At 36.1% G+C, this 26,773-nt stretch overlaps 1 protein-coding gene and 1 pseudogene across 1 annotated transcript; one reads left to right on the top strand and one right to left on the bottom strand.

Annotated features, from left to right (window-relative positions):
- Positions 1 to 4,337: 4,337 nt before the first annotated feature.
- On the bottom strand, positions 4,338 to 8,890 carry LOC101000088 (olfactory receptor 8K1). The gene has a single exon (XM_021925761.2). It carries the CDS (start codon positions 5,838 to 5,840, stop codon positions 4,881 to 4,883), a length of 960 nt encoding a protein of 319 aa, XP_021781453.1. The 5' UTR covers positions 5,841 to 8,890; the 3' UTR covers positions 4,338 to 4,880.
- Positions 8,891 to 12,573: 3,683 nt separating this feature from the next.
- On the top strand, positions 12,574 to 23,428 carry LOC110741191 (annotated as a pseudogene).
- Positions 23,429 to 26,773: the final 3,345 nt, after the last annotated feature.

Below are 26,773 nucleotides of genomic sequence, written 5' to 3'. Positions count from 1 at the left end.
ATAGTTTACATTTAAATAATGTGTTTTAATCATCCCAAAATGTTCCCCAATGTCTCTTTGCAGTAAATTCCTCCATACTATATCTCAGGATACAATTGTTATTTTTTTAATATATGTACACAGTTTTATATCTAATGCAGCATCAAATAGGGGCATTTTCTCCTATTTTACACACTCAGATATGTTTAAAACCCCTCTTAAGGCCACAAAACAGAACATAGAAAAACAAATAAGAATATATTCAACACTTACAAAAAGTGATATGATAAAGAATATAAAGTACTGGTTTTCTTTCAACACTTCAAACATATGTATATATACTTTTTTTTACAAATAACATCACAATCACATATGCACATGCTTTTAAATATTATTTATACTCAATTTAAGGCTATTATAATTTTTGATACATAAAATTTTTGTAGCTCTGAAACAAGGCAAAGTTGCCGCTTCCCAGCATTAAGACACGCAACCTCCCCTCTTCTAAGATTTTCTAAAGCTTGTATATCAGGGGAAAAGATCTCTTTTAAAAAGTAATCCCAGTTAGTGGGAGAGTAAATGGCTGACACTGGTAGCAAAACCTTAGTTCATTGGAATTCATGTGCTCAAAATTGCTGTGGTTTCTACCACCATATATTAGTTTACCTGTTCTAGAACTTCGTGTAAAATGAATAATATAGTAGGTTGTCTCTGGTTAAGGCTGTTTAAATTCATTTGTGCTGCTGCATATAGCAATAGCTCATTCCATTTTATTGCTGAGTAGTATTCTATTTTAGGATTATAGCACAATTTATATTTTTATTTGTTTATGAACAATTGAAATATTTCCATTTTATACTATTTTGAATAGAGCTATCAATAACATGAATGTATACATTTTTTGGACATGTTTTCATTCCCCTTTGGTAAACATCCAGAAGGTGAACTCTGGAAACATGTGGTAGTAATGCATTTAACGTTATTTATAACCACCGCACTGTTCTCCAAAGTGAAGTACCACTGTACATGGTAATCAGCAAGTGTCATAATTTCAGCAGCTAATACTCTGGATCAGGTTGACACTCACTCTTTGGTAATGAAATATTTTAAATTTTACTCAAACTAGTAGATGGAAAATAGTATCCCACTGTTACTGTAATTCCATTTCCCTGATAGCTGAGGATGTTGGGCTTCTTTATCATGTGCATATTGACCATTAATACTTACTATGTGGAACATACTTTATCCTATTTTTGTTTGATTGCCTTTTAGTTACAGCCTTGTAGGTGATATTTATATGTGTCTAAGGTACCATATAAATTGAGTGGGCTTTTTAGGAAAAAAATCAATCGAACATCTGTACATACATGTGTTTTGGACTCCATTGTGTACCACGAATCTATTTATCTATGGTTATAAAGTGCTGCATTATCTCCAGTGCTGGAGGTTTGTAGGAGCTCATGAAGTAGGTATTGTAAGTGCTCTAATTTTGTTGTTTTTCAAGATTATTTTGGCTATTCTGAATTTTTTTCTGTGTCATATAGAAGCAGATCTAAAGCCAGATATGGGGAACCTTACTTTTATGCCATGAGGCTGGGTCTACACCTGTCTACTCTTAAAACAGTCACCTTTGGTTGCAGTTATTAAAATTAATACTACAATTGGTGCCTTAAAATTGAGCTTAGCTAAAATGTGTACCTTGGTCTCAACCCTATGGTGTTAGATGAAGGATGAACCACTTGGATGCTTAGGATAAGACAGTAAAGGAGATAATTCTCCTCCATCGAGCTACTTCTTTCAACATTTTAAAGCCAGAATGGCTTCATGTTTGATGCAGAAAATTTAAATTCTTTGAGAAAATTCCTTGAAGAGGAGTGTGTCTTGCTGTCTGAATAAAAAAGCCATGGAGAGAGAATTGAAGAAATTCATTACAGAGCCTATGTAGGAAATCAGCCTCATGGGCTTTTAGAAATATTTGGAAGTTGAGTTTATGCAATCCATCATTAGGACCGTTCAACTCTTGTCACGTAAACATTAGAAAGTACAGATATATTAAAATATCCTTGGTAAAAGCTTTTGGTGTACCAAGTCATTAATTAGACATGGAATGAAAATAAATACAATAAAGCTCGAAGTTTTAACTCTGGGAAGAAGGTTGAGAATGTATAAATACTAAAGGAATTTTATATAGGTTGGCAGCATTATTTTTCAACTACTCATGATTATAATTGTAATCAGAATGTGTGTTTTGTGGCCATTAGGGAAAACAGCAGTGTCCAACTAAGTCTGGAATATTATAAACTTTTTGTAGAAAAGAATGTAATGCTTGAAAACCATCTATATTTTATCTATGACATCAAATAGCTGATTTTAGACACCTATTATTGTCATTTTGCATTTTTTATCACACAATATTAGTAAATGTTAGTGTTCATAAAAATGTTAGTACTTCATTCTTAAAATGTTAGTATTTCATTAAAAAATGGACAAAAGAGGAAACACTTCTTGGAAAAAATAACATTGCATGGCATTTATTCTCATTAAAAAATTTTTTAAATTATAATTTATGTATGCAAAATATTTACCCAACAACACATTATTAGAATGTGAAATAACCGTATACATTTATTTTAGAAATAAAAATTACCAGTATATTATTTTATAATTATGAGATATTTATTACAGCATATGTTTTTGGTGGCAATTTAATAACTTAAGCTGTCAACAACCAAAGTTCATCAATCAAGGAATGGCTAAGTACAAAGTGATTCGTCTGTTTTCCAGAGTTATATGCTGATATTAAAAAAAATTTTTAAAGAATTTTTATTGGTCAAGAGAAATCCTGCTGATGAATTCTAAAGTAAAACAAACAAACAAACAAACAAACAAACAAAAACGTTGCAGGGAACATAATATAGCATGATTTTTTAAAAGCCTTTCTTGTATGGATGGTATTACAGAATGCTATTCATATTATTTAATTTTAGTTGTGGGTTATAGAAAGGGATAGAAATGTAGAATTTGGGAAGGGAAAATATACAAAACCAAAGAGTTATATTTGTGCATTATAAGATAAAATGCTACTATGAGGCCAGGCACGGTAGCTCACGCCTGTAATCTCAGCATTTTGGGAGGCTGAGGTGGGTGGATTGCCTGAGCTCAGGAGTTCACAACCAGCTTGGGCAACACTGTGAAACCTGGTCTCTACTAAAATACAAAAAATTAGCTGGGTATAGCAGTGTGCACCTGTAGTCCCAGCTACTCGGGAGGCTGAAGCAAGATAATTGCTTGAACCCAGGAGGTGGAGGTTGCAGTGAGCCTAGATCGCACCACTGCACTCCAGCCTGGGCTGCAGAATGAGACAGTGTCTCAAAAAAAAAAAAAAAAAAAAAAAAACTCTGGAAGTGTAAAATTGATTAGTAAAAATTAATATGCTTATGAGCAGGATCAGAGGTTATCAAAATCAGAAGTAAACAAATTTGATGATTGGATAATGCAATTTTGTATACTGTTGTTATGTTCAGCTTATGTTTAGATGAAGTAAATACAATAAGTGAAAGAAAAGGAAAAAAAGAAAGAAAATAAATGGATCGGGATAAAGACACCTTGGACCATTTTTCAATTCAATTCCTCACAATTTTTACTTTGAATACTAGATTAAATTGAAACAGGCACAATTAGAAAACTGTATATATTTTTAAAATAAAAAAAAAGGGGGCCCATTGAAACAATGGAAGAATACTAAGATGTAAGGAATTCATTTGCTGAGTGAGAGTACACAATGTAAATGAAGCATTATGTTAGAATACATTCCATGCCACTGTGTAGACCGGCTCAGGGAGACAAAGAAGACAGGAATGAAGATGCAAGTGACCCTAGAGTGTATCAGTTTTCTTTAATCTGTGTTACCATCTCCATATATTTTTCAAAATTCTGTATTGATACCATTACAGTAGATGACAAGATAACTTCTTTATCTTCAGGTTGCCCAGGTTGCCAATTCTAAATCAGCTTATCGGGAAGTTATCATAAACCGGTGTTTGCAATAGTGCTAGGATCTGTCAAGGAGGATCTAGAACAATCCAGTATTTTTCTCATCAGTCCTAATCAAAACCCTACTTTATCCCTAAGATATACAATATTAACTTAATCTGATTGAAAAACCTCATTCTGAGGTAGCATAATTTATTGTGTTCTTAGCTTTAATGTTTACACAGCCTTTTCTTTTCTTCTTCTTTTTTTTTTTTTTTTGAGATGGAGTCTCGCTCTGTCGCCCACGCTGGAGTGCAGTGGCGTGATCTCGGCTCACTGCAACCTCCGCCTCCCAGGTTCAAGCAATTCTCCTCTGTCAGTCTCCCAAGTAACTGGGACTACAGGCATATGCCACCGTGCACGGCTAATTTTTGTATTTTCAGTAGAGATGGGGTTTCACCATGTTGGTCAGGCTAAACAGCTTTTCATGTTGTGTTATAATCACATATTTACTTACTTTCTTGCTTCCTATCTAGTGCACACGTTCTTTATGGTTCAATCTTACTTATATTTAATACCTAGTGCCTGCTATGAAATATCTATTACTAATTTTCTGGTTATTTTTACTCTATTTGAACTATATAAGCTTTTCACTTTAACTCTGCAACTCTAAGTTTGACATAATTTGCCTTATTTATAAATAGTAGCAGTTCCAATATGATCTCAAAAATTGCTTAGTATATTACCTGATTGTAGTATTTATTTATCCCATGCAAAGAGTACGGGTTGCTCTAAGAGTACATGTTTTGTCCAGAAAAACAGGAAAACCTAAGCAGATAGAATATTTCTACTTTTTTATGTTATAATTGGTTTGACAAAGTACTAAACAAAGATTATTGTACCCAACTATGCAATTGAGTATTAAGATATTAAGTGGGAATTTTGAATCGATTGGTTAAAGTTCTCTTTAGAGCATCTTTTACTTCTTTGTTCCTTAGGCTGTAGATCAATGGATTCAGCATAGGAATCACCAGGGTGTAAAACACCGAGGCCATTTTATCAATAGCCAAAGTATGACTGGACTTGGGTTGCAAGTAAATAAATAACAATGTCCCATAGAACACGATCACCACTGTCAGATGAGAGCTACAGGTGGAGAAGGCTTTGTACCTCCCTTCCCTTGAGTTCATTCTGAGAATGGCCACTAGAATAAACATGTAGGATATGAGAACAATTGAGAGGGAGAAGAGCAAATTACAGCCTGAGAAGATCAAAATGATTAATTCTAATTCATTTGTGTCAGAACAGAGTATGGACATCAGAGGGATACAGTCACAGTAAAAATAGCTGATTATGTTTGAGCCACAGAAAGACAGTTTAAATAACTTAATTGTGAGGAATAGTGACACAAACGTGCTATAGAGATAGGGAACAATTACCAGCACCCAAAGTACTTTCTCTGCCATGATGATCACGTACAGAAGAGGTTTACAGATGGCTACATAGCGATCATAGGCCATTGCTGATAGAATAAAGAGCTCGGAGATGATGAAAATCTCAAAGAATGCTAGCTGAGTGGCACACCAATTGTAAGAAATCGTATTTTTGTGCACTATGAAGTTTACTAACATCTTTGGGGCAATGACAGTGGAGTAACCAAGATCAGTAATTGACAAATGTCTAAGGAAAAAGTACATGGGGGTATGTAGCTTGGAGTCCAAGTAGGTCAAGATAACCATGCCCAGATTGCCTATCACTGTGACCAAATATATGACGAGGAAGAGTCCAAACAGTGGAGCCTGCAGCCCAGGGTTGTCTGTAATCCCCATGAGAATAAATTCAGTCACCTTGGTCACTGCTGTGTGATTGTGTTTCACCATGTGGTTCATCTCAGTAACCTGTGCAAATTAGAAAACCAATATTTATTATATTTGAAATATTATCTTCTAAGAAAATTAACAATATGACATATGAGCAATAGAGGTATTTCCTTTATTTCAAATTCTAAATAGAGTTTCCTCTTCCCAGCAGGTCAAAACCACACAAAGCTACAGTCACATTCATTAAAACTTTGGTAAAGTGTGAATTAAAAGGGTCAAGATATTTTGAAGTTGTTGTTTTGATGTAGCTACTATGATCCACTTTTTTGGACCCAGAGTCATTTTAAGTATGTAAAAATAGCTACCACTTTTGTTTCTGCTTACCACAATTTTCAGGTAATTTGTAAAACAAAAATCTACACATTAAATTTTACATTTTTGCTGATCATTGAAAAAAGCAGGACAAGATTTTCGAAACTGTTGATGGAGTAATGCATCAGACAGTAGGAAATCTCTGACCATTATATACATGTCCATACTTCTGTCTATAAATTCAACTTGTTTCCCAAAAACAAAATTTTATGCCATAATTTGAGAATTTTATTAATAATATCTTAATCTGCATATGCCACATCTGAACTTTTTGCCTATTGAACTGCTCCTTCTAGTGAGCAATTGGGAGATGTATAAGCCCCCAATTATACATCCTTCTTCTGCAGAAAAAAAAAAAACTGGCTGTTCTTACAATTCATGAACATTTAAGAGAGAATCATAAAAAAGGGCTCAGTGGATAGAGAAATACAAATGGATATCGAGAAATACAAATGAATGGAAATCCATTGTGTGCTAGGCAATTTTGCAAGTGACTTGCAGATATTAACTCATATGATCTACACAATAACTTTAGGAAGTAGGCAGTAATATCATCCCCATTTAAAAGAAAAAGAAACTGAGGCACAAAGAGTTGGATAATTTAACAAAGATTTTTCACATTATAAGTTATAGTGTCAGGATTCAAATAAAATCATTCTGCCTTCAGAATATGTTCTCATAAACACTCTAACACACCACTTCTCCATTAGAGATACCCTTCATTGGCAGGAAGTGAGAAGGAGACAGGAAAGACACAGGTAAATAATGATAGACAAAGATCTTTGTTAAAATAGATGACTGAAGCATGAAGTAATTTGAAAGCTAAGGTGGCATAAATAATGACCAGCCCCGAGTACTGGGGACTGTATAACAGGTCTGTCTGCACATCTGTCCTATGGATGACAGAACAGTATATTGCAAGGGAGGCAATAGTTTTGCAGAGAATAGGACCCTTCAAGATTTTTGGTGACAACCTGCTTTAGGGATGTACCCTTAGAAATTTTCTAAGACCAATGTTTCTGCTTACCTCAATGGGGAATCTGCTTTGCTTTCTACTGTTTTAGACCTTATAAGTGGCTACAGAACGGATTTAAATTTTTTCTACTCCCTTAAGACTCATTGTGTTGAAGTATTAATCTGACTCAAGATTAAACAAACTGTACATAATTACCCGAGGGAAAGTACCTTGAATATCTGTTGATTATTCTCTGAATGTTCCATTAAGAAAAAGTCATACGTACTTATGCCTTTGTCTGAGAAAACAAATTATGCCATATCACTAAAGACTGGAAATCACAAATGCCGTTTTCAGCATTGCATACCAATATTACATATAGAATCCCCAACAAGTCATAAGTAAATGAAGTAATGAATTTCTAGAAAAAATGTTATATAATATTTGATAATACATCCATTGATGGCATATATTTCCCTGCTTGGAATTATTTTAGCTTTTTGTATGTCTAGGATTTTGGGTTTTTTTAAATACATTTAGAAAAAAATTCTGGCCAACATTTTTTACTGTGTATTTTCTGCACTATTTAATCTCTTCTTTACACTTAGACTTAAAATTAAACATGACTTAAATAACTTGCTATTGTTCTACAGATCACTAAGACTATTTTCATGGTTTTTGTTCAGTATATTTTTACTCTGGCTTTGTTTTCAGTAGTCTTCATTGTTGACTGTTTAAGTCATCTTTTGTTCAGTTCCTAATCTGCCATTGTTCTCATTCAATGTATATTTTTCATATCCAATACTGTATATTTATGTCTAGAAGGCTCATATCTGTTGTTTCTTAAATCTTCACTTTTTTTTCCTCACAATGCTAATGTTTTTGTTAAATCATTTAGTTTACTGAACATGTTTGTAACAGTTGTCTTAAAGCCCTTGCTTGCTAATTCTATCATTATACCATTTCAATATCTGCTTGAATTATCTCCAAGATAGGACCACATATTCCTGCTTTCTCAAATGCCTAGTATTTGTGATTGGATGCTGAATATTGTGCATTTTGTGTTAATCAATGCTGTATATTTTTGTATTGTTTTTTGAAAGAATATTAAGTGTTTTAAACAAAGATCAGTCAGCAGTATTTGATACTTGTTTCCAAGCCCTCAGAAGCATTTGGAGTAACATTTGCCTCTGAAATCTCTAGTGGGTGCCCAGTTGTTGATCAAGGATGATACATTCCAGCTTTTTTGGAACTAGAATGTCTTCCTTCTCAGTCTGACACCTATGAATTATTCAGCTTAAAATTCTTAGGTCATTCTTTGAAAAGCCTTGTGGACATTTGATATAGCCATGCATAATTTAGAGTTCAGCCACAAACTTAAAGAGAACTTGAAATGGAGGAAAGGATGAAAAATAATAACAAAAATATTCCATGTAAGAAACAAATAGCAATAAGTGGAAAGTATGCCTTCCAACATCTGTAATTACTTTTTTTTTTTTTTTAACTTTCAACTTTTATTTTAGATACAGAGATATACGTGCAAGATTGATACATGGGTATACTGCGTGATGCTGGGGTTTGGGGTATGGATCCTTCACTCATGTAAGCAAGCCTAGTACTCGATAAGGAGTTTTTCAACAGACACCCTTGCCCTCTTCTCGTAGTCCACAGTGTCTATCGTTCCTATGTTTATGTTTAAGCTCCCACTTAAAAGTGAGAATATGCAGTATTTCATTTTCTGTTTCTGCTTTAATGTGGCCTCTAGCTGCATCATGTTGTGGCAAAGAACATGATTTTGTTCTTTTTATGGCTGCATAGTACTCCAGGGTGTATATGTACCTTATTTCTTTATCCAATCCACCACTGATGGGAACATAGGTTGATTTCATGCCTTTGCTATTGTGAATAGTGTGATGATGAACATAACGTGTGCATGTGTCTTTTTGGTGGAATGATTTATTTTCCTTTTGAATGTATAGCTGGTAATGGAATTGCTGGGTCAAATGGTAGCTCTGTTGTAAGTTTTTGGGAAATCTCCAAACTGCTTTCCACAGTGGCTGAAATAATTTACATTCCCATCAGCAGTGTATAAGCATTTTCTTTTCTTGGTAGACTTGCCAGCATCGGTTTTTTTTGTTTGTTTGTTTGTTTTTATTCTTTAATAATGGACATTATCACTGGTGTCAGATGATCTCTTATTGTGATTTTGATTGGCATTTCTGATGATTAGTAATGATTATCATTTTTTATCTGTGTGTTGGTCACTTGTATGTCTTCTTTAGAAAAGTGCCTGTTCATGAACTTGGCCCATTTTTTAATGGGGTTGTTTTTTGATTGATGGTTGGTTTAAGTTCCTTATAGACTCTGTATATTAAACCTTTGTCAGATACAGTTTATGAATATTTTCTGCAATTCTCAAGATTGTCTGTTTACACCATTGATAGTTTATTTTACTGTGCATAAGCAATTTAGTTCAATTAGGTCTCACTTGTCAAATTTTTGTTTTTGTTGCAATTGCTTTTGCAGACTTATCCAAAAATTATTTTCCAAGGCTGAAGGGTTTTTTGTGTCTCTATCTCCTTTAGTTCTGCTCTGATCTTAGTTATTTCTTGCCTTCCGCTAGCTTTTGAATGTGTTTGCTTTTGCTTCTCTAGTTCTTTTAATTGTGATGTTAGGGTGTCAATTTTAGATCTTTCCTGCTTTCTCTTGTGGATATTTATTGCTATAAATTTCCCTCTACACACTGCTTTAAATGTGTCCCAGAGATTCTGGTATGTTGTATCTTTGTTCTCATTGGTTTCAAAGAGCATCTTTATTTCTGCCTTCATTTCATTATGTACCCAGTAGTCATTCAGGAGCAGGTTGTTCAGTTTCCATGTAGTTGAGTGGTTTTGATTGAGTTTCTTAGTCCTGAGTTCTAGTTTGATTGCACTGTGGTCTGAGAGACAGTTTGTTATAATTTCTGTTCTTTTACATTTGCTGAGGAGTGCTTTACTTCCAACTATGTGGTCAATTTTGGAATAAGTGTGATGTGGTGCTGAGAAGGATGTATATTCTGTTGATTTGGGGTGGAGAGTTCTGTAGATGTCTATTAGGGCCTCTTGGTGCGGAGTTGAGTTCAATTCCTGGATATCCTTGTTAACTTTCTGTCTCGTTGATCTGTCTAATGTTGACAGTGGGGTGTTAAAGTCTCCCTTTATTATTGTATGGGAGTCTAAGTCTCTTTGTAAGTCTCTAGGGACTTGCTTTATGAATCTGGGTGCTCCTGTATTGGGTGCATATATATTTAGAATAGTTAGCTCTTCTTGTTGAATTGATGCCTTTACCATTATGTAATGGACTTCTTTGTCTCTTTTGATCTTTGATGGTTTAAAGTCTGTTTTATCAGAGACAAGGATTGCAACCCCTGCCTTTTTTTGTTTTCCATTTCCTTGGTAAATATTCTTACATCCCTTTATTTTGAGCCTATGTGTGTCTCTGCATGTGAGATGGGTCTCCTGAATACAGCACACTGATGGGTCTTGACTCTTTATCCAATTTGCCAGTCTGTGTCATTTAATTGGACCATTTAGTCCATTTACATTTAAGGTTAATATTGTTATGTGTGAACTTGATCCTATCATTATGATATTAGCTGGTTATTTTGCTCATTAGTTGATGCAGTTTCTTCCTAGCCTCGATGGTCTTTACATTTTGGCATGTTTTTGCAATGGCTGGTACCAGTTGTTCCTTTCCATGTTTAGTGCTTCCTTCAGGATCTCTTGTAGGGCAGGCCTGGTGGTGACAAAAATCTCTAAGTATTTGCTTGTCTGTAAAGGATTTTATTTCTCCTTCACTTATGGAACTTAGTTTGGCTGGATATGAAATTCTGGGTTGAAGATTCTTTTCTTTAAGAATGCTGAATATTGGCCCCCAATTTCTTCTGGCTTGGAGAGTTTCTGCTGAGAGATCTGCTGTTAGTCTGATGGGTTTCCCGTTGTGTGTAACCCGACCTTTCTCTCTGGCTGCCCTTAACATTTTGTCCTTCATTTCAACTTTGGTGAATCTGACAATTATGTGTCTTGGAGTTGCTCTTCTAGAGGAGTATCTTTGTGGCATTCTCTGTATTTCCTGAACTGGAATGTTGACCTGCCTTGCTAGGTCGGGGAAGTTCTCCTGGATAATATCCTGCAGAGTGTTTTCCAACTTGGTTCCATTCTCCCCGTCACTTTCAGGCACACCAATCAGACGTAGATTTGGTCTTTTCACATAATCCCATATTTCTTGGAGGCTTTGTTCATTTCTTTTTACTCTTTTTTTCTCTAAACTTCTCTTCTTGCTCATTTCATTCATTTGATCTTCAATTGCTGATACTCTTTTTTCCAGTTGATCGAGTCGGTTACTGTCGAAAGGGTATTTCCTGGGTAATCTTCCAGGATTTTTATAGTATTAAATTTTACATCCATCTTGAGTTAATTTTTGTGCATGATGAAAAGTAGTGAGTACAGTTTCAGTATTCTGCATATGGTTAGCCAGTTATCCCAGAACTATTTTTTGAATAGTGAGTCCTTTCCTTTTTTTTTTTTTTTTTTTCAGTCTCATCAAAGATCACATGGTTGTAGTTGTATGGCTGTATTTCTGAGTTTTCTCTTTTATTCCAGTGATCTGTGTGTGTGACAGTATCATGCTTTTTTAGATTACTGTAACCTTACATTATAGTTTGAAGTTCAGTTGAGTGATGTCTCTGGCTTTGTTCTTTTTGCTTAGGATTACTTTGGCTATTTTGGTTTTTTTGACTCCGTATGAATTTTAGATATATTTTTTGAATTTTTTTTTCTAATTCTATGAAGAATGATGTTGGTATTTCAATATGAAGAGCACTGAATCCATAAATTACTTTGACAATATGGTCACTTTAACAATATTGATTCTTCCAGTCTATGAGCATGCAATGTATTTCCATTTGTTTCTGTTGTCTCTGATTTATTTCATGAGTGTTCTGTAGTTCTCTTTGGGGTGCTCTTTTGCCTCATTCACTAGCTGATTGCTTGGTATTTCATTTTCTTTGTGGCTACTGTAAATGGGATTGTGTTCTTGATTTGACCCTTAGCTTGGACATTTAGGAGCCTTTTGGTGGAAGCTTTAGGGTTTTCTACATACAGAATCATATAATCAGTGAAAAGAGATAGTTTGACTTCTTCTATTTCTACTTTTATGCCTTTTTTTGTTGTTGTTGGTGGTGTTCTTGCCTGATTCCTCTGGCCAGAACTTCTAGTGCTATGTTAAATTGGTGTGGTTAGAGGGGGCATCTTTGTTTTATTCCAGTTCTCAAGGGAAATAGTTTCAGCTTTTGCCTTTTCACTATGATGTTGGCTGTGGTTTTATCATAGATGGCTTTTATTATTTTCGGGTACGTTCCTTCAATGCCTAGTCTGTTGAGGGTTTTTATCCTGAAGGGATGTTGGATTTTATAAAAGGCATTTTCTATATATATTCAGATGATTGTATGTTTTTATTTTTAATTCTGGTTATGTGCTGAATCATATATATTGATTTGCATGTGTTGAGAAAGCCTTGCATCCCAGGAGTAATGCCTACTTGATTATGAGGTTTTAACTTTTAGATATGCTGCTAGATTCAATTTGCTAATATTTTTTGAGGATTTTTGCATCTATACTAATCAAGGATATGGGACTGAAGTTTTCTTTTTTTTTTTGCTATGTCTCTGCCAGATTTTGGCATCAGGAAGATGCTGCATTTATAGAATGAGTTAAGGAGGAGTCTCTCCTCAATTTTTTGGATTATTTTCAATTGAATTGGTACCAGATCTTTGTACACCTGGTAGGATTAGGCTGTGAATTCATCTAATCCAGGACTTTTTTTTTTTTGGTTGGCAGGTTTTTCTTTTCTTTTCTTTCTTTTTTTTTTTTTAACTGATTCAGTTTTAGAACTAAAACTTTGTCTAGTCAGGGTTTTAATATAGTCCTAATTCAACCTTGGGATATTATGTGTTTCCAAGAATTTATCTATTTCATCTAGATTTTCTAATTTGTATGCATGGAGGAGTTCATAGTTTTCTCGAGGATGTTTTGTATTTTTATGGGAACAATGTAATATCAAATTTTCATCTCTGATCTAGCTAATGGTCTATCAATCTTAATTTTTCAAAGAATCAACACTTGGTTTAATTGATCTTTTGTGTAAATATTTGTGTCTCAACTTTGTTCAGTTCTTCTCTAACTTTTCTCCTGCTAGCTTTGAGGTTGGTTTGTTCTGTTTTTTGTTTGTTTTTCCCTAGTACTTGTAGGTGCAAAGTTAGACTTTTGTTTGAGATCTTTCTAACTTCTTATTGAAGGTATTAAGCACTATAAACTTTCCTCTTAAGATTGCTTTAGCTATATCCCAGAGATTTTGGTAAGTTGTCTCCCTACTTTCATTCCTTTAAAAGTATTTTTTTTTAATTTATGCTTTAATTTTAATTTTGATGCTAACCTAAGAGTTATTCAGAATAAAGTTGTTTAATCTTCATTTTTTTTAAATTTTGAGGGATCTTCTTGATATTAATTTCTATTTCTATTGCATTGTGGTGTGAAAGTGTGCTTAGTATGATTTTGATTTTTTGAAATTGTAGAGACTTGCTTTATTACTGAACATATGGTCAATGAGAAGAACGTCTATTCAGTGGTTGTTGGGCAGAGTGTTCTGTAGATGTCTATTAGGTTTAATTGGTCAAGTGTCAAGTTTAAGTCCAGAGTTTCTTTGTTAGGTTTCTATCTTGAAGATCTGTCTAATGCCATCAGTGGGGAGTTGAAGTTTCCAGCTATTATCCCATGGCTAAATATTTTCATAGGTCAAGTACAACTTGTTCTATGAATCTCAGTTCCCCAAAGTTGACAGCATATTTGTTTAGGATAGTTAAGTCTTCTTATTGGATTATATACTTTATCATTTTTTTATATCTGTCTCTGTCCTTAATTGCTATTGTTTTGAAGTCTGTTTTATCTGATACAAGAATAGTGACTCCTCTTTGTTTTTCATTTGCATGGTAGATCTTTCTTCATTCCTTTACTTTGAGTCTGTGGGTGTTAATATATGTGAGATAGGTATCTTAAAAATAGATGGTTGAGTCTTTCTTTTTATTCAGCTTGCCACTCTATGTCTTTTAAGTGGAGCATTTAGCCCATTTACATTCAGGATTAGTATTGATATGTGAGATTTTAATCCTGTCTTTGTGCTTTTAGCTGGTAGTTATGTAGACTTGATTATGTAGTTGTTTTATAGTGTCTGTGGGCTGTATGCTTAAGTGCATTTTTGCTTAGGTGCATTAAGTGTCATTCTTTTGATTCCATGTTTAAGACCTCCTTGAAGACTTTTTGGAAGCCTGGTCTAGTTGAAACAAACTCTCTTGTCTGAGAAGGATTTTATCCTTCTGAAGTTAGTTTGGTGAAATATGAAATTCTTGGTTGGAATTTCTTTTTTTTTTTTTTTGAGACTGCTGAAAATAGGCCCCAATTTCTTCCAGTCTTTAAGATTTCTGCTGAGAGGTCCGTTGGTAGGCAGATGAGGTTCTCTTTATATTTGATCTGACCCTTTTCTTTGGCTGTCTTTAAGATTTATTTCCTTTTGCGTTGACCTTGGGAATCTTATGACTATGAGCCATCGGGATAGTTTTCTTGTGCAGTATCTATCTGGTGCTGTCTGTATTTCTTGAATTTGCATATCAATTTCTCTACCGAGTTTAGGGTAATTTTTAAGGACTATGTCCTCTTATGTATTTTCCAAGTTGCTTATTCCTTCTCCTTCTTTCTCAGGAAAGCTAATAAGTTGTAGATTTGGTTTCTTTATATAATCCCATATTTCTCAGAGGTTTTGTTTATTTTTAAAATTATTTTTCTTTTCTTTTTAGACTGAGTTGATTTAAAGAACTGGTTTTTGAACTCTAGGATTATTTCCTCAGCCTGATCTATTCTGCTGTTAATACTTCAAATTGGTTCTTTCTTAAAATGTCTGTATCATCTTTAAGCTCTTAAACCTTTCTACTGAATTTCTTGGATTCCTTAGACTGGGGTTTAAATTTCTTCTGAATCCTGATTATCTTTCTTGCTACCCAGATTCTGAATTCTATGCATGTCATTTCAGTCATTTCTGACTGGTAAAGAACCATTACTGGACAGCTAGTGGGCTCACTTTGAGGTAAGGGGACACCCTGGCTTTTTGAATTCCTAGAGTTCTTGTGCTAATTCTTTCTCATCTGGGAGGACTGTTGTTCCTTTAACTGTGATGTAAATTGAGTATAGTCAGTTGATTTTGTTTCTAGATGTTTTCAGAGGGCTAAGACTCTATACAGAATATTTATTTGTGGCTGAATTCTTGCCCTTTGTTTCACAGGAGGGTATCATAGCAAAATATTTTTGGTGTTGTAGTTTGGACTACTATCCAGTAGATGATGCTTATGAGTAATGGCCAGTAGATAAGCTCTGACTCAGCAGAAGGCTATGGATGTCCACATAGTGGTCATACGCCATGGTGATGAGATGAGAAGTTCACTGATAATGAACGTAATGAAGAAAGCCATCTGCATGGTACATGCATAACATGGAATGGCATTTTGAGCCACAACAAAGTTTACTAGTATCTTGGGATAAATGACCGTAGAATTACCAAGATCAATAAAATTCAGGTACCTGATTTAAAAAATATATAGGTGTTGTGTAGACCCAAGTCCACATTGTTCAAAATGATTATGCAGTCTTTGCTCACCACTGTGAATGCGTAGATGATGAGGAAGACCCAAAAAAGGGGGAGCTGCAGCTCAAGCCGCCTTGTGATTTCCATCAGAATGAATTCAGTAAGCACTGTTAGATTCTTTTGGTCCATTTAGTCTAGTTATCTCTTCCAGGAAGAAACAGAGTGGTTGTTATAAGCTTTTATGTAATGTCATCCAAACAAATTATAACATTTGTAGACAAAAGGTGTTATTCATAATAAGAAGTAAACATTATTTCCACATCTGATCCTAAAACTAAAAAAAAAAAAAACTTCTACTATCAAAAGAAGCGATCCATATTAAATATACACATAATTATGATGTAGATTAAACTGTAAATATCAATAATGTTTGGAACACATCAATGGATAAAATTATATAGGTATTTATATAGAAATGTTAGACTTTATTACACAGTGGCACACAGTGTTTTTTCTAATATACTTCCATATTTTCCAAAGAATTCTTATGGAATTGTGATATTATTAAAGAGTGAGATAGAGATAGCATGAAGCTACTGGAATCTAAATTTTAGTTTCCCTCATTGGCACTTTCTGGATAGGAATTTAACAATAAACTCACAAGTAATATGTCTTTTTAAAAATTCCCAAAGCAAAGATATTTTAACCATGACCAATTAAGGCCACTTTTTCTCAATATTCTGACTTCCACTTTGTCACACTTTATCTGACAAAACAGTGCATTAGCATATCTGCAGGCATTTGTAGGACCCAGCTAACAAGGGATTGAGTTAATGATACTTTGATGTTTAATAGGTATATTTATATGGTTCAAAATCAATGACATTTATTATCAAATAATGCTACCTCTTTTGGTGTAGGAATATTCACTAAGAACACCCTTACCACCAAATGTGCAGAGATTTGTCTGGAATTTCATATTATATAGATTTTATGATTTTTTGCCCATTGGTTTATGACAAAATTTGTATTATTGTTTCTTTTAAATATTTACATATATTTCAACTTAAATCTATACTTTTATTTTTGAAGAAAAAAGAAAAACTGCCAAACTAATATAAGCTTAATGATTACCAACATGTGCATCTATTCCTACTAAAATATTTGTTTTATGTCAATATATAGGAATTTTGAATATTTAATTTTATAAGTTTTATTTCCTTTAAGATAATACTGTGAAAATAACAGAGTGTAGAGGGCATTTAAAAGTACTGAGCATTTATTACATCACATATAAATTACTGTTTATTTCTAATATTGCCCAATAGAACACAGATCATTACACAGGTGATTTTCAAACATTTCAGTGATAAGCACTGGTCCTCTATTTAATTAATGTGGGACATGAGCAAAACAAAGAGGAACAGGTCTGATTGAGGTTAGTAAAATCTGCTTTAGCCTAATCTCTTTCTCTCTCCTACCATTCCATTTCTCCTCAATGAAAACTTGGAACTCTGCAATCATGAATGTTAGAACAGCAGTTGCATTTTAAAATATTTAGTCAAATAAAATATAGAATTTAGTTATAACTCCATGGAATGCCAGCTTTAACCCACACAACTATCAAGTGGAAACTTCTGGGAGCCCACCCCAAGGTCCAAACCCATAGCTTAGAGGAGTTAGATCACTCTCACCTTGTGGAAGTTGGCAGCAACTGATTAGTTTTATGTGTAGATCTTGCTGCTCTGATTTAGGAAGCAAGGATGGGGAGGAGAGCAAGACTGGAGATTGGTCAGCTGCCTGCAACCATTCTTCCCAGGTGAAACTGTTTGTTCTTTCTTCACTGAATTCTACTCTGTCTTTCTGGCTTTTTCCTCTCTTACAAGTAAGAACCTTAAGTCCAGCATTTTTGAAAACGTTATCTTGAACTAACAAGATTTCAGCGTATGCCTTCAAAGGGTTTTATTGTAGAATAGGAGATGCAGTGGACTGAACAAAAGAATTCAGTATTGCAGCCACAGTGTCACTGCTTTGAAGTGTTTAAATTTTGCCAATAATTCTTTGTTGGGAGAAAAGCTGAGTATTGGGAGAGAAGCTGAGACAGGGCTTGCATGTCTGGTAGACTTGCTGGCTCCTTGCTTCTAGCACTCCAGTTATCTCAAGCAGCCATATGTTTCTCATTCACTTGATACACTGTTTTCTTTCAACTCACACACATCCTCACCACCTGTTTGTTTGAGCACCAATAAATAGCAGTGGCCTCCCAGAGCTTGGGGCCTTCACAGCCTCCACACTCAGGATGGTTTCTGGTCCCAGTTTCTCTCTCTCAAACTGTCTTTTTCTCATTCCTTTGACTCCGTCGTACTTCGTTGCCCCCCCCACCCAGCGACCTGGTGTTGGGTCTCATCACCCCAACATTCCTTGTGCCCAATGTGGGGTGACAAAGACCCCGGTGAAGGAATGCTAGGGCCTGTGAAAACGGAGAACGTCTAAAGAAGCTCTGCTAGAAAACTGAGTGCTTTGAAGAACCAGGGTAACAATGGGACGAAGTGAAAGCAGACATTCGGCTAATTTAAAACTTTTTAAAGCATTTCTTATAAAGTGAGGGAGTAAAAGTACTCAGTTTGTTATCACTTTTTAGTACAGTAAAGCTAGTTTGCCCATGGTTCCCAGAACAGGGAACTATGGAGTAGGATGAAAGGGAGAGAATTGGAAGAGATTTTTTTTAAAAGGTGTATAAAGAAGGAGCACGGACAGGTACCCCTGGGAGTGCTGCTGAAGGGAAGGATACCAGAGGGGCCCCAGGAAGCCCAATGCCGCCCGCCTGGGCACGACGAGGGTGGAGGGGGTCACGAATCTGTCCCTTCCCTAAGAGGCCCCCCTGCCGCCACGGTCCCATGCCCCCATGACGACCCTCAGGCTAAACCCCAAGTCCCTGGCCGGTGCAAGCCCTGGCCTCCCGGGCTGTGCCGCTGACAAATCGGAGCTTCCATGAACTCGGGAAGTGCGGAGAGGCGGCCTCCTCCGGTGCTGGGCTGCAGGGGCAGGCGGGCTGCGAAGTGCCCAAGGCCACAGCCCCACGGGGGAGACCGGGGAGGCTGAGCGCCCTTGAATGCCCCAGGCAAGTGCACGAGTGGCTATAGCAGTCCTGCTGCGACTACCTTAGCTGGGGCAGCCCCCAATAGTCCTGGCAGAGCTTCCCTTCCGGCAGCGCTGCCGTCCCCACAGCTGGGCTATTACAACCCCTTCTACTTCCTGAGTCCTGGGCCTCCGGCCCTGATCCAGGGATAGCTGCTGGCATCAGCACCTGGGCTCTAGTCGCAGGCCTGGGACCCCGGGCTTCTCATGTGCAGGCGTCCCTGTGGGCCAGTCTGGTGATGAAGGTAGGATCCGCAGCCACTTCCTGAAGCCTGAGACCGGGCAACAGGCAGGCAGAGAATGTTATTCCATCCTTGGTTCACCATGGTGAATTTCTATATTCTCTTCTTTGAAAAAGCATTCATTGTCTTAAGCATTATGCACCTCAGTGGGATGAGGGATATCTCTAAGTGCTATGCATTATATAATGGAAAACATAAAGACACATCAATGGAAGACTTGCAGAAAATGATGGTTGTGGCTCTTATATACAGATTATTTGTTTCTATGAGACAATTTGCATCTGGGGAGCAGGTGGAGCTACCCCAGGGAAATTCCTGGTGGGGCTTCGAGTTGTGAGATGGTAATACATTAGTGCTTATTGCACTAAGTCGGGTTTTAGTGATTCCTTTCTCAAATGTTAGCATTACAATGTCCACTACATGAGCTTTGATCAAGAATTTTTCGATTGCTGCTTTTTTCCCTGCTTGCATCACACTGCTGTTTTTTCAGTATAATCGAACAGCCTATGATATTGTGGCAGGAACTACTGTGGTAAACAGAAATGGGGTCAGATGATGCCCCCAAAGCCCTGATTACCACACGTTATAATGATAAGACTAAATTGTGTATCAAGGCCATCAGTATCCCTGGGTTACACTAATTAACAATTTAGAAATTAAAGCAGTCACTCCAGTGTGATGCAGGTCACTACTCTGAAAGTGTATTGATTTTAAATGCCAAAGAACTTTTCCAGAAGAAAAACCTTTTGAATTCAAATATTAAAATTTGTAGATAAAAAATGCAAATGATTTATAAACAATGGACAATATATGCTTTAAGATCTAAGGCACTTAAGATCATCTTAAGAATTTGCTGAAAGCATTTTCAGCTTTGAAATCTCCAAATGAAACTTCAAAATTTATTTTGGTTTATCCCAAAATAATGGAAAATGTCCAGTTGTGTTTTGTAAACATCTATATAACTCATCTTTTAGTTGACACTTCTGGGGAGCCACCAAAGAAGGTCCCCATGGGAGTTAGGGGACCCTTACCCTGAGGAACAGTTGGTCTAACAGAAGGTCTAGTCTAAATGTAAAAGGTGTTACTATGCCTTCAGAAATAATTGACTGATTATACCGGAGAGATTAAATTGGTTATTAGTTCCTCAACTCCGTGTTCTGCCTCCCCAGGAGAAAGAATTGCTCAGTAGTTGCTGTTACCTTACATAAAGCTAGGAAGCAGCAGTGTGAAGAGAACAGGAGGCTTTGGTAATACTGATCCAGCAGGAAAGGCTGTGTATTGGGTTAATCAAGTGTCTGACAAAAGACCTATTTGCACAGTAACTATTCAGGGAAAATATTTTGAAGGACTAGTAGATAATGAGCTGAGGTCTCTATTGTTGCTATAAATCAATGGCCCCAGCACTGGCCTAAGCAGTATCCATTGATATTGTTGGAGTAGGAGCTGCCTGGGAAGTTTATTAACGTTCCTTGATTTTATCAAGGGCCGGATGGTCAGGAGGGGACAATCCAACCTATCAATACACCTATTCCTGTCAATTTATGGGGTAGAGACTTATTGCAAAAATGGGGTGCTGAAATAACTTCCTACAGATCAGTATTGTAATCATAGTAGACAAATGATGAAAAACATGGGCTATCACCTGGGAAAAGGACCAGGAAAAGATAAAAACGGCCAATCAGAACCTTTAGAATTAAGAGGGCAAACAGATCAGACCAGATCGGGGTGTCATTTTTAGGAGCAGCCATTGTTGAGCCTCCGGCTCCCATTCCTCTTGTTTGGCTGTCAAATCCATTTAGGTGGAGCAATGGCCACGGAAATAGGAAAAACTGGAGGCTTTAAAAGAACTGGTGCAGGAACAATTGCAAAAGGGACATATAGAGCCTACTTTCTCCCCTTGGAATTCTCCTGTATTTGTCATTAAGAAAAAATCGGGGAAATAGAGAATGTTAACAGATTCAAGGGCTGCTAATGCTGTGATTCAGCCCATGGGTGCGCTACAACCAGGGCTGCCCTCCCCAACAATGATCCCAAAATACTGACCTCTCATAGTGATAGATCTAAAGGGTTACTTTTTTACCATTCTTTTAACTGCCCAAGATTATGAAAAATTTGCTTTTACTGTTCCCGCCATAAATAATGAAAACCCAGTGGACAGATACTATTGGAAAGGATTTACCACAAGGTATGCTAAATAGTCTATTTGTCAAACTTATATCGGGAAAGCTATTAAGCCAGTTATAGAACAGGTTAAAAAATGTTATATCATCCATTACATGGATGATAGTCTGTGTACAGCTGAGACTAGGGAGGAACTGATGTGCTACAAATAGTTAAAGACTGTAAATGTGACAGGGTTAATTGTAGCCCCTAATAAAATCCAAACTTCTCCCTTTCAATATCTAGGAATGAAGGTAGAGCAAAGTGCTATTAAGCCCCAAAAGGTTCAAATTCAAAAAGATAATTTAGAAACCTTAAATGATTTCCAAACATTATTAGGAGACATTAATTGGATTTGTCCAACTTTAGGCGTTCCTACCTGTGCTATGTCTCGCCTCTTTTTTACTTTACGAGGCGATTCTAACCTTAACAGTAAATGCTTCATGTCCAAAAACGCACTGGAGGAACGTCAATTAATTGAGGAAAAAATTCAAGATCAACCCATGACTGCAGCTGAACAACATCTGACAGGACAAAAGGAAAATAAAAAAGGCTGGACAAGATATATGGTAGAGGGAGGCACATACAAAGAGCTGGGAAAAAGGAAAGATAATTTTATGGGGAAGAGGATTTGCTTATGTCTCTCCGCATGACAATCAGGTGCCTGTGTGGGTGCCCACCAAACATCTGAAGATCTATCATGAACCACAGCATGTGGTGGACCCACCTGTACCGTGCAAATTGACGGCTTAAGACTTACTTTTTTGCTATACTGTGGCACAAGAAGGATAAGGCTCGATTTGCTTTCTCTGTGCCTTCTGTTAATCAGGAAAAGCCTGCTTCTCATTATCAATGGTAAGTTTTACTCCGTGGTAATTAACCAAAGGGCAGAAGCTGAGTTACAAATGCTTCAGCAATGGCGTGCCTCCCGGCTACAGCCACAAAAGTTTTTGCTTGTGTTTCAGTGGATTTACTAACATGGGGGTGAGGGTATGCTTGTGTTTTTGTAGGAGATGAACAAACCACGTAGGTGCCCTGAAGATATTGTACGACCATGGAACAGGTGACTGGAAGGACCCATGGATCCCAACCATGGACTAGGCTCCCCCAGTGTGAGCCATGCTGAGAAAGTGCTGGAGCACCAGGGTTTTACCTATAGATGCTTAATGGACAAATGCTTTCTGACTGAACTCCTCTCTACCCTGAATACAAGAGACCCTAATAAATAGGTAGGCAGGAGTATCATCGCCCCTATTCAGCATGAAGAAGTTACAGAAGACAGATCTTCATCCTTCTGCAACCCCTAGGATTAAGGGTCCTCTTGTAAAAGGGAAAGAGGAGATATGTAGGAAGCATTCAAGCCAGAGAAACTCCATTTTGAATAAGGGCTAAGAAAAATGAAGCTGGATCACCAATCGGCAATTGCCTTGCTCAACTAATTTAAAAAAAGGCCACCTTTTGCTAATAATAATGATAGATGTGGTGGTTTTTACAAAAAAGAGAAGGGGGCGTTGGGAGAGAAGCTGAGGCAGGGCTCGCATGTCTGCTAGACTTGCTGGCTCCTTTTAGCACTCCCGTTATTTCAAGCAGCCATATGTTTCTCATTCACTTGATGCATTGTTTCTTTTCAACCCCTACATCCTCACCACCTGTCTGGGCACCAATAAATAGCGTGGCCTCCCAGAGCTCGCGGCCTTCGCAGCTTCCACGCTCACAATGGTCTCTGGTCCCACTTTCTCTCTCAAACTGTCTTTTTCTCTTTCCTTTGACTCTGCTGGACTTCATCGCCCGCACGACCTGGTGTTAGGTCTGATCACCCCAACAATTCTGTGTTTCTTAAGTGTCTTCATATCCAGTGTCAGCATCTTCTGAAGATGTGTGAACTCTTTCACTTTGTGCATGATTCGTGCATGGAAAAGGGTATCTCTGGTCTCCTTCTAATATTTTAATGTTTATATTTTAAATGTAACAAAGTAGGGCTAAACATTAGGACAGAAATAATACAAAGTGTGCAAATAAATGACTTTTGTATCTTCAGATACAGTAATATCAGAAATGCTTTGAGGTTCAGGGTTTTCTCAGTAACTTCAGAAGTCTTAAAAACCATTCTATTTCAGTATACATTAATGATTCTAATGCCCATTGTTTAAAAAAAAAAAAAACACCAAACAGAAGAAGCCCAGGAGGAAAAAGGACTGAAAAATTTAAGTTTTTGCATTTAGTGTCCTTAAAATTATTTTTAGTTTATAAACTATTGCCATAGAAATACTTATAAAATATTCTTTTTAAAATATTGAATTATATATTAATACATTTTTTATTTTTCAAACCTGGATATCATCACCTGTATTTTCTCTAAAAATTCTAACCTCAATACATCCTAACCAGATGAGCTTACTTATACATTTTTTTAAGGTGATTTCAACTTTCTCTTTACTTGAAATATCTAAACATCACATTCAACTCTCACAAAACAAATAGGTATAGGACAGTTGTTCCAATTCATAGGATTTATTGCTCTCCAACACCACATTAGTTCAGAGAACTCCAATTAGCAGAGACAGTACTGAAGTTTTGTAGTGTATTTGGAGGAATCAACTCTTGACCATATGTGTCTATATCAGAAGTTAGTAGTCATAAGAAATGACCAACCCTGGGTGATAATGAAAATATATGCCATTTCTTATATTTTTTGAATTTTCTTCTCCCAGTTTACTTGTGCTTTGGATAGGAAAAATTAATGGTTTGACATGTTTTCTTAAAGTACTTTTTGTTGTGAATTTATGTGTATAGTATAAAATAAGAGTTCAATTTTATTCCTTTTTGTTACTCTGAAGTTGTAATTCCTCCAAATGATTTTGCTCAGATTATCTGAGAGACTTACAAATATTGTCTTTTTGTGCCTACTAATTACCTAGGACACCCACACATTCACCAGAGAGGATACATAAGGGATATCTCAAAAGCAACAACAATAAATGGTCTCGACAGTTCTGTGGAGAACCACATGATGTAAAGGAATTCACTCACACAGAGCCAACTATAAGTAACAGCTGAAAATATTTTGACATCACATTTAACTAAGTAGATCTGAGTTATAAAAGTAATGGTGAAATCATAAATGATACTATCAATTGGAAGTTTTTCTTTGATTATTAAAAATATGTGGTAGGTACTAGGTTAAAATGTTTTAACCCACACATGTAAGGTATTACTATATTCATATTAAGAGAGCATCAAACTCAGATAAACTAATTTTCCTGGAATCTCATTGATATTGAAAGATTTGAAATTAAAGCCTCATATCTAAAGGAGTGATATATACACATACACGTATATCATAAATATGACATCACATATATCTTTTTCTATAGGAAACCTGTAACAATTGCTGTAATGCATTGTGTAGTGTGTTCCTTAATCGTGGTGGTTCCTGAACTGATCCCACAACTGTTGGATAATGTTCAGTACAACCTTATTGGGAGAAAATTCTAGTAAAATATTGTATGCCTCCTTTCCCACAACATTTCATCCGTGTATTCTTCCTCTATGGCTTCAATATGTGATAGAATTGAGGAAAATGTACACAGTGAAATTTGAAACTCAATAAAATGATTTTGAAAAAAATTTGTACTAAATCATTACGTAGAATATTTTCAACACCAGAAATTTCCTTTGTGCTCTATAATCCCCATCCTAGGACACTTCTATCATGGAATAATTTTCCTAATAACTCACAACACTATCCTCCCATCACTGGGCAACTGCTGCTTTGATTCCTATCCCTAGACATATTTTCTTGGTTTTTGAATTTCATGTTTGTTGAAATGTTCGATTCATACCCTCAATCTTGCTTCTTTTAGTCAGTATTTTGCTTTTGAACTTCATCCATGTTTGTATTAGTACATAGTATTTCACTATATGAATATACCATAGTTTTCTCTCCATACCCCTATATTCCAGTTTGGGGATGTAAGAAAACTGCAATTGTATTCCCCAAATCTATAAAAAATTTTTAATTACTATAAAAACTCCTATACAAAAATATTTGTGGACACATGCATTAATGTTTCTTTGTTATAGATCTCAGAGTAAAATTACTAGATCATAGTATATATATTTAAATTTGGAAGAAACTGACAGTTTTCCAAAATTGTTGAATTTTACATTACCACTAGTAATTTTTTGGAGTCCCATTTTCTCAACGTTCTTGCTAAATTTGATATAGAAATATTTTTCAGTATTTAAGTTAGAAATGGAAAATGGAATAAACTGGTATCTTATTGCGATCGTAATTTTCATTTACCTGATGACTAATGATAACACGTTTCCATGTACTTTTTGACCATTCGTATATGTTATTTTTAAAGTGTATGTCTATTTTTTATTTTTTCTTGTTTTTTCTTTTATGTGTTCTGAACAAAAATTTTTCCGATTTTCATCAGTTTTATTGTTTTCATATTTATGTTTGTCTTTGTCTCAGAATCCTGCAATGATAAAACCCAGAGCCGTTTTACCACTAGAAGACAAAGTTCTCTCTCCCTTGAGACCCTCACATATATGACATAGCTTTGGATGCCTGGAATAGTTGGTTAGAAGATACCAGAGAGTTAATAATGCCATAATCCAAACTTGAGGTTCTGAAAAAAGCAGAACTAAGAACCAGCTTCTATTTCTACTTGAAGCCTTGCTCTAATTTTCATATACATTTGTGTATCAGTTTCAGATTCTGTCTGAGACATTGTGTGTTATACTGGGGAGATGTCTGACTTTTTAAAAAATATACCTCTTAAAAGTGTTTTAGGAGGATTTATTTTAGGAGGAAAATAACAGCTTGACTCAGATAGCAATCTTTCATTGACTGGCATTGAGTGCCTGCAGCTTTTCCATGTTATTAGGTCCAACACCAGGTGGAACCCACCAAGGCCTGGGATTTGCCCCCACAGAAGCAATGGCCTGAGCTTCACCTTGTCACCTTTTATCCTTGGCTGAAGCTGTAGCAGCTGGGATGCAGGGCGCCAAGTCCCAAGGCTGCACAGAGCAGCAGTGGGCCCCGGGCCTGGCCCAGTTTCTGATTTTTCCCTCTTAGGCCTCTGGGCCTGTCGTGGGAGGGACTGCCATGAAGTTCTGTAAAATGCCCTGGAGACAATTTCCTCATTGTCTGGGCTATTAACATTTGGCTCCAAGTCACTTATGCAAATTTCTGCAGCAAGCTTAACTTTCTCCTCAGAAAATTGGTTTTTCTTTTCTACAGCATGGTCAGGCTGCAAATTTTCCAAACTTAGGTTCTGCTACCCTTTTAAACATAATTTTTAATTTTATATCATTTCTTTCTTCACACACATAAGCATACACTTTTAGAAAATGTCTTCCATCAAATAGACTAAATTATCTCTCTCATATTCAAAGTTCTACAGATCTTCAGCAGGAGTAAAATGCCACCTGTCTCTTTGCTAAAGCCTAGCAAG

The sequence above is a fragment of the Papio anubis genome, chromosome 12, assembly GCF_008728515.1.
Source record: "Papio anubis isolate 15944 chromosome 12, Panubis1.0, whole genome shotgun sequence".
Classification (NCBI taxonomy): domain Eukaryota; kingdom Metazoa; phylum Chordata; class Mammalia; order Primates; family Cercopithecidae; genus Papio; species Papio anubis.
The sequence above is the reverse complement of the archived record's forward strand: the minus strand, read 5'-3'. Positions and strand labels throughout refer to the sequence as shown.

What these genes read in the sequence shown, in the direction of transcription:
- LOC101000088 (XM_021925761.2), bottom strand. Translation starts at nt 5,840, where the DNA reads ATGAACCACATGGTGAAACACAATCACACAGCAGTGACCAAGGTGACT.